Source organism: Camellia sinensis, chromosome 10 (genome assembly GCF_055761805.1).
Source record: "Camellia sinensis isolate YWXY chromosome 10, ASM5576180v1, whole genome shotgun sequence".
NCBI lineage: Eukaryota > Viridiplantae > Streptophyta > Magnoliopsida > Ericales > Theaceae > Camellia > Camellia sinensis.
The window spans coordinates 12,226,035-12,238,989 of NC_138970.1; the positions used below are offsets into that span (position 1 = coordinate 12,226,035).

The window sequence follows — 12,955 nt, forward strand, 5'->3', positions numbered from 1 at the left end:
AAAAATGAAATATTTTCCGGCTCTATATGCAATAACCCTATATGTGAGAGTCAGTGGTAAAGTCACAAGCGTCGATTAACAATCTGAGTTACAGAACATTAATCAAGTTTTGCCAAATGGGAATCACATGTTTGCATGAAAGTATAAATTAAGGACTAGCAGTTGATAAATTTGAAACACATTGAACAGGCCAATTAAGGTAATATTAGTAAGCTAAAGAGGCTAAGATGGACAATCCAGAGCTATGAAGAACATTTATTGAAAAATGCAGTAGTTAAATAAAAATAGGAAACACAAAAGTTCAGAAAAGTATTTCACAAGAACACTACATAGATAACACACCCAACAAAATCAACATTAATATCAGAATCCTGAATAACTTAGGTCAAGAGATTCAACACAAGTCCCTTTTAGATACAAGCCATTCCTCGATTGATTGTACATTGAAAACCTGTGACTTCACACTTCGCAGTTCTCTTAGTGATCTGAACACATTCATCGGCTGATTTTCCATTGAACATCTGTGACTTCAGGCTTCGCGGTTCTTTCTCCTAGTTATCTGAAATTAGTAATTTCATATCCATTTCGTGCACTCAGAAAATGTCAAGAACAATATTACATAAAACAAAAAAATATAAGCAATACTTTTTGAGTTCAAAGAGTTTGACTCACCTGGGAGAGCCATGAACTATAATATCTTGTACCCTTCAATTTATTGAAGCCTCCTAAGGCCTCTAAAGTCCTCCCACCCTGCCAAGTTAAGATTCGCACATTTACTAATCTCCAAATTCCTCAAGTTGGCTGGCTTCTTCATGTTATTTGGTAGAGAAATCAAATTGGGACACGCTGCGAAGGTCACTGTTGTGAGCGCGGTGAGGAGTTGCATCTCTTCAGGCAGAGATCTAAGGTTTTCACAGCCTATAATATGAAAGGATCGGAGAGAGGTCAATCGTTGAATCTCTTTCTCTGGCAAACAACTCTGTTGTGTGGTTAAGTACAACATATCAGTGTTCTTAATAGTAATGCATTTATCTTATGTGCCCTTTGCAAAAATGAAAATGAATCTACTTCACACGTTCTATTACACTGTCCATTTTCTTGGCAAGTTTGGTCTAACCTAATGCTATGGTGGGGGTGTGTTTGGGTGGTGCCAAGGACAATTAATTGTCTATTTCATTGGTGGATAGGTTGGGATTATAAGAAAGTGGTTAGGAGATTGTGGAGAGCCTTACCATCTATTGCTCTATGGTCCATTTGGAAGTTAAGAAATGATTGTATGTTTAACGGAGCGTAGCTATGTGGGTCTGAGTTATGTGAGACAATTAAGTTCAGATTTGCTATGTGGGTTAAAGCATCTTCTAAGGGATTCATGTACTCTACCATGGAATTAATTAATAATCTGGATCAGATTAAGCAATGCAGCTGAGGTGGATCCAGTTTGGAATTTTGCTGTGTGGATTCAGTTCTGGATGCAGGTTAATGGTCTGTGTTGGGCCCAGAGACTTGGTTGGTTTTGCTGACGGTCTGGGCAGTTAATTTGAGGTGCTCTTAGTCTTCAGAGGTTAGGTTGAGGGGCTAGCAATGTGATATGTTGCTGGAATCTGGTCTGCAATTGTGGTGCTCTGTTTGCTAAGGTTTATGCTGCTGATATGATGGATGGCTACTGCGTTCTGCAGATGGTGGAGTGGTTTGGCCTACAATTGGTATGTTGCTTTGTTGTGGCTGTAAGGTCTGAGGCTGGGGAGTGGTAATGCTAATGCCCTTTCTGTTATGCTTTTGAGATCCTGAGTCAGATGCTGCTTTGCTTGTGAGAGGATCTGCAGGTGGATGGCTACTATTTTCTGGTGTATGAATGGCTTACAGTGGCTGCTGTGGACTGCTGTATGTTAAGCTTTATTTTGCTGGACTGCCTTACTCAGTGGGTCTGCACCAGCAGATTGGTGGTGTTTTGCTGCTATGCGCTGTTTGTGGCTTGGTTTGTTGGTCCCTGCTCAGATAGGATCAATCTCAGATATGATGTGGCTCTAGGTTCAATCTCAAATTTGGTGTGTTGTTCTGTGGCTCTAGTTTCAATCTCAATATGATGTGGCTCAAGGTCACTAGCCAGGTTTGTTTCTGGTTTTGAGCCAGGTTCAATTCTGTTGCTAGTATGAGGTTGGTCTGTTTTTGGACTATTGGATTTCTTTGTTGTTCTCTTCTTTGTTTCTTTTCTTCTTGGGTTTGATTCCTCACCAAACTCCTGGGGGAGCAAGCTTGCTGCTCATCCCCTCCTTTGTTGATGTAATCTCTGCTTTTGTATGGTTTTTGCATCAATGAAGGTTCTCTTTGGCTGATCAAAAAAAAAAAAAAAGTACAAATGCCCGAGACTGATCAAGTTTCCTATTTTTTTGGGCAACTCTCGAATTTTAACACAATGCCAGATTCTCAAAGTCTGCAAATTGTAAAGTTTGCAAATAGCATTAGGAAGTGTCTCGATATTTGCATTTCCACTGAGGTCTAAAAACCTCAAATGCTTCAAATTGCCAATGGAGTCTGGCAACACTTTCAAACATGAGTTGCTGAAATCGAGAACGTGTAGATACTTGAACTTTGAGATGCATCTGTTAACAAAGCCCTGATTATCACCGGCTCCCACTCCTTGAAATGGAAATAAAATTGTCCGTAGATTCTCTAGTTCGAACAACGATTTTGTGACACCTTCTTTCCCTGAACAATCACAATCAAGAAATGATGCAAGCTTAACTCTCTCACAAATCGAACCAGAACGATAATTTGCAGTACTTAAGCATTCTCCATTTGCCATAAATACTGCAAGATCATGAATGATCTCATGCATTCTACAGGTATTTGATAAATTGCCGTGTTGTTTTTCAATTTTTTCTAAGAAAAATATGAAACATAATCGACCCAAATAATCAATACCATGTATCTTCCAACTCACGATTTAGGCCACATAACTTAATGATCCCCTGCGCCCTCCACAACTGGATCAATTTATCGATCTCAATTTCATAGCTTTTTGGGAAGATTGAACAATATATGAAGCAGCGTTTCAAGTCAGTCGGTAGTGAGTTGTAGCTTGATCTTAACACGCCCAAAATGTCGTGTTTCTTTTGCGCCAATTCCCATAGTTCTTTCTCTTTTAAATCCAACCATTTACTTTCATCGGTCTCCATAAACAGATTGTTACCTAAAGTCTTCGGTGCAAGAGGACATCCGTGGCATTTTTTCACGATTTCCTTTGCAATTTCTGAGAGCTTCGCAATCCCATCATGTTCTTCCCCCAAGTTTTCATGACAACCCGCCCATTTCAAAAGCAATTCATGGCAATCTTCATCCGAAAGACTCTCTAAATTGTATATAGGCTGTGCCAACAGTTGTAGCAACCCATTTGCTTCGTGTAGTCACTACGATCTTACTTCCCTTGGCACCCCCACCTCTCAAAAGGTTACAGAACTTAAGCCAATCTCGGTTATCACTATCACATACATCATCCAAGACGAGCAAACAATTCTTACCATGCAATTTTTCTTTGATGAGCTTCTTTATCTTACTCGAATTGAGGCCAGTGCAAGGCGAATTAGAATCAGTTATGCGTTGAATAATTTTTTGCATCACACGTTTAACGTTAAGATCTTGTGCTACTGTCACCCAAATCCTCAAGTCGAAATGCCTGACTACGGTTTCGTGATTGAACAACAATTTAACCAGAGTGGTCTTGCCAACGCCTCCGATCCCAACAATGGGGATGACAGATATGTTCTTGTGGTCAACACTAGGGGACATTATAAGTTGTAACAACCTTGCTCTATCGTTGTCCCTCCCAACGAATTCCGACTCATTTGCATTGGAGGAGAGTGACGTGCTGGCCGCCTTATGATCAGTTCCAGTTTGTTTTTGATCCTTTGTGACTATGGGATGAAATTTAGTTCTATCGTCTACGATCATATCTAATTTTTTTCTGATCTTTTCGATCCTACGACTCATTTTAAATTTAAACCGGAAATCAAGTGTGTGTGAACATGAATAGAATATGCGTACCAGTTTCTGTATTCCAATGCTTCTATGATTCATTATCCTCATTAACTGTACTTTGCGTCGCAAAGCTTCGTAGTGGAATTCATCGAGCACGTTGTCAGCTTCATAGAAAGCAGCTTCGAGTCTTTCTAGCCATAGGCTTATGACAAGGTTGTTGTTCCCTTGCTGCTGCTGCTGCTGCTGCTTCTGATCAGCATCTACGAGCACCGCCTTGATCATCGACACCCTGGCCTCGAGTGTTTTCAACTCATCTTCAAGACCCCATGCCAAGCCAACTTCCCTTAGAGCAAGAGAACCTATCTTCTCCACAACTTTACTTGCTAAGTTGAATAGAATTGCTTCAGCCATGAATGTTCTTGATGATCAAGAAGATCAAATATAAGATTATAAGCAAATAGTTATTCTTATAGCTGAGAACGAACTCACTCAGCATCCTAGACTGTTTTCAATCTTAATGAATATTTATAGAGTAAACAAAAAACTGATCTAGAAGTTCTTTTTCAACATGATACTCAAAAATTGTGTTTATTTTGTGAAGTTTTTAGTATAAATTTTAGGAGGGTGTCCGTCTTGTCGTGTTGATCGTATACGTGTCATGTCAAAATTATATTAACTTTAACTTAATTTGTTTGTTTTTTATTTTATTATGTCATATTATTTTCAAATCATATTTTGTTCGTATCGTATTAATGGATCATTAACAAAATTTAGTTAAAAATACTTGTGCATATTAAATTTAAAATTTTTTCTTGCAAATTAAATTTCATGAAACTAATCTCAACACTATGAAATTATTGATAAAAATGTTTGATTTCAACTCAATTCTAGTTTTCCAATTCAAAAAAAAAAAAAAAAAAAAAAATCCCTGTTGTTATATATTTTTATTAAATTGGCTTTAAAATAAGTGGCAAAAAATACATTAGCCATAAAATTTTAGTTTATATATATACATATATATTTATTTTATGGGGTTGGATAGAGTTACTTAAGAGAGTCATAAATGCATAACACCTCTTAATGAGAATACCTTAAACAATAAATAGCCCAATATGATAAATTTCATTTTGTACTCTTGCACTTTACTTCCATCTTAGTTTGCCTCGTAATTTTTTAATTGTTTTAGTCAATCCCCTAAACTTTGAGGTAAGTTGTAATTGGGTCTATTAGTATAACACCATTTCAAAAAACTAAGAACATGTACTTCATAGTATTAATTACACTCAGCACCACTACACATTAACCAAAACTCCACTTTAATCCCTCCAATTTAATCCTTAGCAACCCGTACTTTTATCAAAATCTCAATTTAGTTTTTCCGTCAATTTTTAAAACCGTATTATAATATCGAGCCCAATTGCAACTTGACTTAAAATCTAAGGATTTGATTGAGATACTTACAAAGTCAGCAGGAAAAGTAAGATTTGGTATAAAGTGAAATTTGTCCTAACCCAATATTTCGTTATGCCCTCAGAATCTCTTAAGGTAATTAATGAATTTCTTATATCTAAAATTATATTAATTAAAAATAAAAAAATTAATTTTCTCAAAGTTGTGTGTTTAGAAGCTTTTTTACCTTCTCAAAGGTTTTATCTTGGGTAGTGTTTGTGAGGTATGTAATAATGTAATGGAGCTCCAGAATCTGATATATATTGCTTGCTGGATTGATATTTTGCCTCTTTGAGGTTTGGAAATTATGTGGATTTCAAGATTGGGAGACTATCTAAAGAATAGAGGAACGGTGTTTGACTCCTACCCATTAAATGTGTGGATTCCACTCTATATAAGAGAGTTATCCGATTCTGTGATCGGATTCTGTGCACATTGAAGATCTGTTTGTTGTGGTTTTTGGGCTATTTGGAGCGACAGAAATGCAGTAAAATTTGGTGGGTGTGGCGTGGCAGAATTTACTGTTAACTACATTTCAAAGCCAGGTGCAATATTAGTTACAGCAGGCTAATTAGTGTAATGTTAGTTAATCTATGGAGGCAGAGACGGACAATTCAGAGCCATTAGGAACTTTTACTAAAAAGCAGTAGCTCTATAACAACAATAATGAGAAACACAATGCTTAGAAAAGTATTTCACAAGAACACTATATAGACAACATACCCAACAAAACAACATTAATAGCAGAATCCTAAATGCAGCTAAGTTCACACCCAACAAAACAACATTAATAGAAGAATCCTAGAGGCAGCTAAGGTCAAGTGCTTCTGATGGAGATAACAACTCCTTCCTCCCTTTCAGATACAAGCCATTCATCGGTTGGTTTTCCATTGAACACTTGTCACTTCATGCTTCATTGGTTGGTTCTCTTACTGATATGAAATTTCCAGTACATGCACTAAGACAATGTCAAAAAGCCCATCAGAAGCAGCAGTTAATGCTAGAAAGAAAAAAAATATAAGCAATACTTTTGAGTTCAAAGAAATTGACTCACCTGGGACAGCCACAAACTCATATAATCTTGTACCCTTCAATTTATTGAAGCCTCCTAAGGCCTCTGAACTCCTCCCACCTTGCCAGGCTAAGATTCGGACAATTACTAATCTCAAGATTCCTCAAGTTGGCTAGGTTCTTCATGGTACTTGGTAGAGAGGTCAATTTGGGACACGCTGCGATGGTCACCGTTGTGAGCGCGGTGAGGAGTTGCATCCCTTCAAGCAAAGATGTTAGGTTTCCACATCCTATAATTCGAAAGGATTGAAGAGAGGTCAAGCGTCGGATCTGTCTCTCTGGCAAACAACTCTGTTGTGTGGTTAAGTACAAATGCCTGAGACTGATAAGGTTCCCTATGTTTTTATGCAATCTCGAATTTTCACACAGTATTCGATTTGCAAAGTTTGCAAATTGTACAGTTTGCAAATGGCATTAGGGAGAGTCTCAATATTTGCATTCCCACTAAGGTCTAAAAATCTCAAATGCTTCAAATTTCCAATAGAATGAGGCAACTTTCGAAAAGATGAGTTACTCAAATCAAACACGCGCAGATACTTAAACCTCGAGATGCATTCATCAACAAAGCCTTCGTCAGTGGCTTCCACTGCATGAAATGGAAATAGAACAGTCCGCATTTTCTCTAATTTGAACGATGACTTTGTGAGCTCTTTTTCCCCTGAACAATCAGAATCATGAAATGATACATGGCTAACCGTCTTAGAAATTGATCCAAAACGATAATTTTCTGTACTTATGCACTCTTCATTCGCCATATATACAGCAAGATCATGAATGATCCCAGGCATTCTACACGTATTTGATAAATTGCCATGTTGTTCAATCTTTTCTAAGAAAAATATGGAACATAATCGATTCAAATAATCAGCTCCAATATCTTCCAATTCATGATTTAAATCAGATGATTGAATGAGCCCCTGCGCCATCCACAACTGAATCAATTTGTCAATTTCGATTTCATAGTTTTTTGGAAAAATCGAACAATATATGAAACAACGTTTAAAATCAGTAGGTAACGGGTTGTACTTAAATCGTAACATGGGCAAAATGTCATGTTTGTTGTTCTGCTCCAATTCCCATAGTTCTTTGTCTTTTAAATACTACCATTCATTTTCATCATCCTTCATAAACAGTAAGTTGCCTAAAGTCTTTACTGCAAGAGGATATCCGTGGCACTTTTCCACAATTTCCATTGCAATTTCTGAGAGGTTTACATGTTGTTCTCCAATGTTTTCATGAAATGCCCAAAACCACAGCAATTCGTGGCAATCGTTGTCAGAAAGACTCTCTAAATTGTGCATGGGGACTGTGCCCACTGTCGAAGCGACTGACTTGTCACGTGTAGTCACTATGATCTTACTTCCGTTGTTACCATGTCTTAAAAAATTTAAGAACTTAACCCAATCTCGGTTATCACAATTACATACATCATCTAAGATGAGTAAAAATCTCTTACCGTCCAATTTTTCTGCAAGGATTGTCTGTAACTGTCTCAAATTGAAGTCAGCACAAGGAGAATGAGCTATGCATTGAATAATTTTTTGCAACACGTGCTTAACATTAAAATCTTGTGCTACTTTCACCCAAATCCTCATCCCAAAATGCTCAACTACTGCTTCATCATTGTACAAGATTTTAACGAAAGTGGTCTTGCCAATCCCTCCAATGCTAACAATGGGGATGACAGATATGTAGTCACAATCAGCTTGCGGGGTCATTAAAAGTAGTAATATCTGTAGTTTATCATTTGCCCTTCCAAAAAATTCGAACTCATTTACGTTGGAGGAGACTGACGTGCTACCCGTGCTATTATGATGAGTTTGTCTACTTTCTGTTATTGTGATGATGGGAAAAAATCTAATTCTATCTTCTCCAATCATGTCTAATCTCTTTTTGATCTTTTCAATTCTACTACCCATTTCAAATTTGAATCAGAAATCATTCAAGTGTGAACAACATGAAAAGAATTTACGTACCAGCTTCTGTATTCGAATGCTGCTCCTGCTATGATGATGATGATTTAACTTCATTGACTGTACTTGACGTCGCAAAGCTTCGTATTGGAATTCATCGAGCAGGTTATCTGCTTCATAGAAAGTAGCTTGGAGTCTCTCATACCATATTTTTACCACGTGGTTTTTCCCCTGCTTCTCCTCAGCATATGAAAGAACCTCTTTGATGGTGGACAAGGTGCCTTCCAGTGTTTTGAGCTCCTCATCAAGTCCCCATCCCAATCCAACTTCATTGATAGCAAGTGAGCCTAAGCTCCCCAGAACTTTACTTGCTATGTTGAAAACAATTGTTTCTGCCATGAATGTTCTTGATCAAGAACAACAAGATGAAGAAGAAGAAGAAAGATTAAGAGATAGTTATGAGGGTGGGTCATTTCAATTTCAGATTACTATTTATCTTTATTTATAGAAGAATATTTCAAATTCAGTGGTCCAATGCGTTTTGGGTAAACAGTCCACATGTGTTTTTCTTTCATTTAATTTTTTTTTTTCAATTACTAAAATGATATTTGCATATATACATTAAAAAAAAAAACGGACAAATTTATGGTGGACACCTTAAAAAAAATGACAGAATCCAGAGTCATTAGGAACATGTAGTAAAAGGCAGTAGCTCTAACAACAATAATGAGAAACACAATGGTTAGGAAAGTATTCAACAAGAACATTACATTACATTACATATCATAACATGTAGAAAATTTAATGTATAAAGAGAAATAGAGAATTGTATTATTGATTGATATTAATGTTATGGTTACAATGATTCCTATATATAGGAGAGGGTGAGTGTGTAGTAGGTGAGGAGTAGGTGAAGTGGAGGTAGTAGTGGTGTAGTGGGTTAGGTTTAGTGGAGTAGGTGAGGTGGTAGTGGTGTAGTGGGTTAGGTTTAGTGGAGTAGGTTTAAGTGGGTGAAGGTTTAGTGGAGTAGGTGAAGTGGTAGTGGTGTAGTGGGTTAGGTTTAGTGGAGTAGGTTTAAGTGGGTGAAGTAGGTGGAGGGTTAGGTTTAGTGGAGTAGGTTTAAGTGGGTGAAGTAGGTGGAGAGTAGGTGGATTTTAACAGCCCCCCGCAAACTCAAGGGGGATAGGAACTAACCAACTTGAGTTTGGAGAGAGTAACAAAACAAGAAAATACATAAAAATAAAAGAGGATAAGAGACACTGTATGGTCGTGTCAGACCATTGGTGAAGACACTGGATGGTGGTGTCATAACGTTGTAGAGGACACTGTATGGGGGTGTCATAACGGTGTAGAGGACACTGGATGGCGGTGTCAGACCGATGTAGAAGACAGTTTATGGGGTCATGTCGGACCGTTGTAGCAGACAATGTTGTGACAACAGTTGTGACAGTTTACGGAGTCTTGCTGGACCCTTGTAGAAACTAACCGGAATCAATGTCGGGACAGTTTACAGAGTCTTGTCGGACCCATAAAGGAGCTAACCGGAATCAATGTCGGGACAGTTTACAGAGTCTTGTCGGACCCTTATAAAGTCGCACCCTCAAAAGGTGTGCCCAATCTTTCAAAAGGCGTGCCATCAAAAGGCGTGCCCAATCCATAAAAAGGCGTGCCATCAAAAGGTGTGCCCATGTTTTCAAAAGGCGTGCCATCAAAAGGCGTGCCCAATCCAGAAAAAGGTGCGCCAGACACGCGGCGATGCACGTGATCGACAGAACGTGTGTCGGCCTCTTTGTCATGGTCTTTATAAACCGAAGCGGAGGCTGAGGCTTGGAAGCAGAGACAAAAACCTGCTAGAAAAACTCTGAAAAACTCTTCGTTTTCTGAGAGAGATTTCTGAGAGAGATACTCTGTAACACTCTGTTTTCTGAGAGAGATTTCTGAGAGAGATACTCTGTAACACTCTGTTGTCTGAGAGAGATTTCTGAGAGAGATACTCTGTAACACTCTGTTGTCCAGAAAATGGCTTCGTCTTCCCGTGGTCTGCTCACTCTCTTTCCAGACCTTAACGAGTCAACAAGAGAGATAACTGGTGCGGGGGCCAGTGAACCTCAACCAAGCGCCCCAGGGTTTGCTCCGTTGAACTTTCCTATGCGGTCTGTGGAGCAAAAAATGGCAGTGCAAACTGACATTGAAGCCAATCAGTATACTTTGAAGTCCTGTGTGGAGACGATGACGGCAGTCACAAACTTGTCGCACCGGCTGCAGAGTAGGACAAATGAGGTGCAGTATTTAAACGGCCAATTGGCTCTGCTCCAGCGCATGTATAAGGATGCGCGAGCAGAGATAAGTGTGCTGAAGGCGGAAAACAAGGAGCTGAAGCGGAAGGCTACCGTGATGTTCCGATTTGGAGGTCCACCATATGCTGTAGTGGAGAAGCAGGGTGGAGTGAACGTGCTCGGTGGAGTAGGTAGTATGGAGGCAGCGCCGGTAAGGGACACCCAAGAGAAAAGCAAGAAGAAGAGACCTGCAGCAGAGTAGAGAAGAAAAATCCCACTGTGGGTGCGGGTGTGTTGTGGTGGTTTGTTTGTTTGTTGGTTTTTTTTTTTTTTTTTTTTTTTTTTTTTTGTGTAAAATTGTGATCGGGGTTGATCCCTGAGATGAATAAAATATGATTTGGTGTGCAAAGCTATATGGTATGAAGGGAATTGGAAAAAGATTAAAAAGAATGTGAAAGAAAAATAAAGAAAAAATAATAAAAATATATTTGAAATCAAAAAATGAAAGATGGAGGAAATAAGGAAAGTGGTTTGGAGAAAATAAATAAAAATAAAAATAATGGAGTTGGAAATCAAACGGAGGAGAGATGAAGATTTTTTTTTTTTTTTTAATATAATATAATAAAAAGAGATATATATATATATATATATAATAAAGAAAGTGGGGAACAAGAGTGTAAAGAAAAGAAAAAGTATAGGTTGCATCGTGGGTCACATGGGTGAGTAAAAGAAAACAATAAAGAAATGAGTGGGTGCCCTCATGTGCAAGGATAGTGCTGGCACTTCAATAGGTGGTACAGCCTGCTGAGCATCAGCTTTGACAGGAGCTGCCTTTGGACCTTTTCTCTAATAAATGCGTCAAACTGTTGCTGTTGGTGTTATCAAGAATGTGGAGAAGAGGAGGCTTGTCTGATGGCCTCTTGGGCTGTGTAATCATATCGAGGTTGGTGGACCTCTCAATCATGTTGTCACCCTCAAAACCAGAGATGGGGACAAAAGGAATTTTGTCAGGGTTGTAACCAACCTTCTTCAGATAGGAAGAGACTTCCTGCACAATTTCATCATACCTTGCTTTTGAGTACTTAGGAGTGGTAGCATCCATCTTGTTACAGCAGCAAATCATCTGCCTCACTCCAAGAGTAAAAGGAAGGAGAGCATGTTCACGGAAGAACTTGGGCTCCTTCTCAATCTCCTTGCCAGATCGACGATCAATCTTAGCAAACTTGACAGCAATGTGGGAGGTGTGGCAGTCAAGAACTGGAGCATACCCATTACCAATCTGACCCGGGTGATTCATAATAATAACCTGGGAGGTGAAATTTGCAGCTTCCTTGGCTGGATCATCCTTCGAGTTGGATGCAACAAAACCACGCTTGAGATCCTTCACTGCAACATTGTAGATGAAGACGATCGAGACGGTGGTGTATGGGAAGACAACAGTGAGAGGAGAGGCAGTGGTGGTGGACTCGAAGAAATTTCAAGGTATGTGTAGAAAATTCTAGCAGATTAGGTTGAGGTCCGGCGGGCGGCCAAGGCGAGGTTGCCGCCCGCCGGTGAAGCGAAAAATACTAAGTGCTTAACCTTGCTCTGATACCATGTAGAAAATTTAATGTATAAAGAGAAATAGAGAATTGTATTATTGATTGATATTAATGTTATGGTTACAATGATTCCTATATATAGGAGAGGGTGAGTGTGTAGTAGGTGAGGAGTAGGTGAAGTGGAGGTGGTAGTGGTGTAGTGGGTTAGGTTTAGTGGAGTAGGTGAGGTGGTAGTGGTGTAGTGGGTTAGGTTTAGTGGAGTAAGTTTAAGTGGGTGAAGGTTTAGTGGAGTAGGTGTAGTGGGTTAGGTTTAGTGGAGTAGGTTTAAGTGGGTGAAGTAGGTGGAGGGTTAGGTTTAGTGGAGTAGGTTTAAGTGGGTGAAGTAGGTGGAGAGTAGGTGGATTTTAACATAACATACCCAACAAAACAACATTAATAGCAGAATCCTAAATGCAGCTAAGTTCAAGGGCTTCTGATGGAGATAACAGCTCCTTCCTCCTCCCTTTTAGATACAAGCCATTCATTGGTTGGTTTTCCCTCGAACACCTGTCACTTGCTAAGTGGTAAAGAATTGTTTCAACCATGTTATTGATCAAGAAGAACAAATAAGAACGAGCAAATAGTTATGGAAGAACTCAGTCAGCTTGACTCATTTATTGAAGGTGCCATTCAATGGCTGGTTTTTTTTCTTCTGAGAACAGGAAACATGTAATTACTTGGGTATTTCCAC

At 38.9% G+C, this 12,955-nt stretch overlaps 1 protein-coding gene, 1 long non-coding RNA gene and 1 pseudogene across 3 annotated transcripts; all 3 read right to left on the bottom strand.

The window, feature by feature from the left end:
- Window positions 1-3,333: 3,333 nt before the first annotated feature.
- Window positions 3,334-4,386, bottom strand: LOC145800150 (putative disease resistance protein RGA1). Its single transcript, XM_082889791.1, has one exon. The coding sequence runs from the start codon at window positions 4,384-4,386 to the stop codon at window positions 3,334-3,336; it is 1,053 nt and encodes a 350-aa protein (XP_082745917.1).
- A 1,646-nt stretch (window positions 4,387-6,032) lies between these two features.
- On the bottom strand, window positions 6,033-10,093 carry LOC145801500 (uncharacterized). The gene is made up of 2 exons (XR_014343083.1): window positions 6,479-10,093; window positions 6,033-6,382 (listed from the first exon to the last, which is right to left on the bottom strand). It is a non-coding gene; the product is annotated as an uncharacterized LOC145801500 (long non-coding RNA).
- Window positions 10,094-10,951: 858 nt separating this feature from the next.
- LOC145801499 (elongation factor 1-alpha pseudogene) lies at window positions 10,952-12,150 on the bottom strand (annotated as a pseudogene). Its single transcript, XR_014343082.1, has one exon. The product of XR_014343082.1 is annotated as an elongation factor 1-alpha pseudogene (transcript).
- Between the last annotated feature and the right edge of the window lie 805 nt (window positions 12,151-12,955).

Coding starts and splice junctions, on each gene's coding strand:
- LOC145800150 (XM_082889791.1), bottom strand. CDS start 4,386: ATGGCTGAAGCAATTCTATTCAACTTAGCAAGTAAAGTTGTGGAGAAG.